The 1,161-nt window shown below is 45.5% G+C and overlaps 1 protein-coding gene and 1 long non-coding RNA gene across 2 annotated transcripts in view; both read right to left on the bottom strand.

Moving 5' to 3' along the window:
• Window positions 1-195, bottom strand: part of LOC108229725 (exopolyphosphatase PRUNE1-like) — a 1,312-nt gene extending 1,117 nt beyond the window's left edge. The window contains exon 1 of the mRNA XM_037980299.1: window positions 180-195. Within this exon, the coding sequence (XP_037836227.1) occupies window positions 180-195 (16 nt within the window). The remainder of the gene's footprint in view (window positions 1-179) is intronic.
• Window positions 196-424: 229 nt separating this feature from the next.
• LOC119617793 overlaps window positions 425-1,161 on the bottom strand; it is a 2,037-nt gene continuing 1,300 nt past the window's right edge. Inside the window, exon 2 of the long non-coding RNA XR_005234204.1 lies at window positions 425-1,135. This is a non-coding gene — a long non-coding RNA (uncharacterized LOC119617793). The remainder of the gene's footprint in view (window positions 1,136-1,161) is intronic.

Below are 1,161 nucleotides of genomic sequence, written 5' to 3'. Positions count from 1 at the left end.
TGGGGTTCTACTGATCCCGTCAGCAGAACCTGGACTGGTTTTGCTGATTCGGTCCATTCTGTCTCTCTCCTGTCTTACACCTGTCTGTCTCCTGCAGGTACGATGAGAAGTTGAACAGATGACGATTCATCAGGCTGGACGAACTGCAGAGGTCATCATAATGACACCAGCCTGCTGACCTTTGGCCTGCTCCATGTGCAGACAAACAGACTGTGGTTTATTTATTCTGCTTTCTTTGTGTCGGGACTCGGAGGGTTAAAGGAACGGTACCTGGGTCAGTCTTCACTGATCGGAGGACCTTCAGGTGGCCTTCCTGCTCAGGATGCTTTGGATTGTTGTCAAGGCTGCAGTTTGTTTCACCAAACATCATCAAACAGGTTATGTTTCCATGGCAACGTTCACTTCCTGTTTTTTTATGTCTAAACATCATCTCTGACTGATGGTGTTCCTGTCAGCTCGGAGCCTGATGGTCGCCTGACCCTGTTGTCATAGTAACAGCATTGTTTATCTGGTTCTGATCTGGTTTTAGCCGGGCTTTCATATCCAGCTGCAGGGGGAAAGGTCAGGTGTGCAGGAGACCCCTGATTGGCTGCTAACACGTGTCTTACCTGCTGCACTTCCTGTAATAAAACAAATACTTTACAACACGACTATTTTCTTTGATGTTTTACATCAAAACTGTCCCACGGTTTGTAAACATTCTCCAGTTCCAGAAAGACATTCAACAACCTCTGTGTTTATCCATAAACTCAAAAGTTAACTTAGTTTCACTAAACTCAGGCTATACTTCCTCAGAGTGTTGTTAGCTTATTGTTTGTGTTGTTATTGTGATCACACGTATTCATACAACACAAAACAAACAATAGTAAAATGATAAGACCAAACAAAAGAGAACTAAGAAAAAAAATTATGATTAAGTGTGATTAAAACTATTGAAGTGATGCAAACATGTAAACTCCTGCTGTCTTCCAGCCAGAGAGGACACATGTGGTTTAAGAAAACAGTTAAAGCCTGTCTGACAGGAAGGAGCAGCTGGATCCACAGGAGCTACACCCAAAGACCCCATGGCCTCTGTGGACCAGCCTGGACCTCAGGACGACCGAAGACCCCATGGCCTCTGTGGACCAGCCTGGACCTCGGGACGACCGAAGACCCCATGGC

Source organism: Kryptolebias marmoratus, linkage group LG16 (assembly GCF_001649575.2).
Source record: "Kryptolebias marmoratus isolate JLee-2015 linkage group LG16, ASM164957v2, whole genome shotgun sequence".
Taxonomy (NCBI): Eukaryota; Metazoa; Chordata; class Actinopteri; order Cyprinodontiformes; family Rivulidae; genus Kryptolebias; species Kryptolebias marmoratus.
Note: the sequence above shows the minus strand (reverse complement) of the source record. Positions and strands in the feature narration are given on the sequence as shown.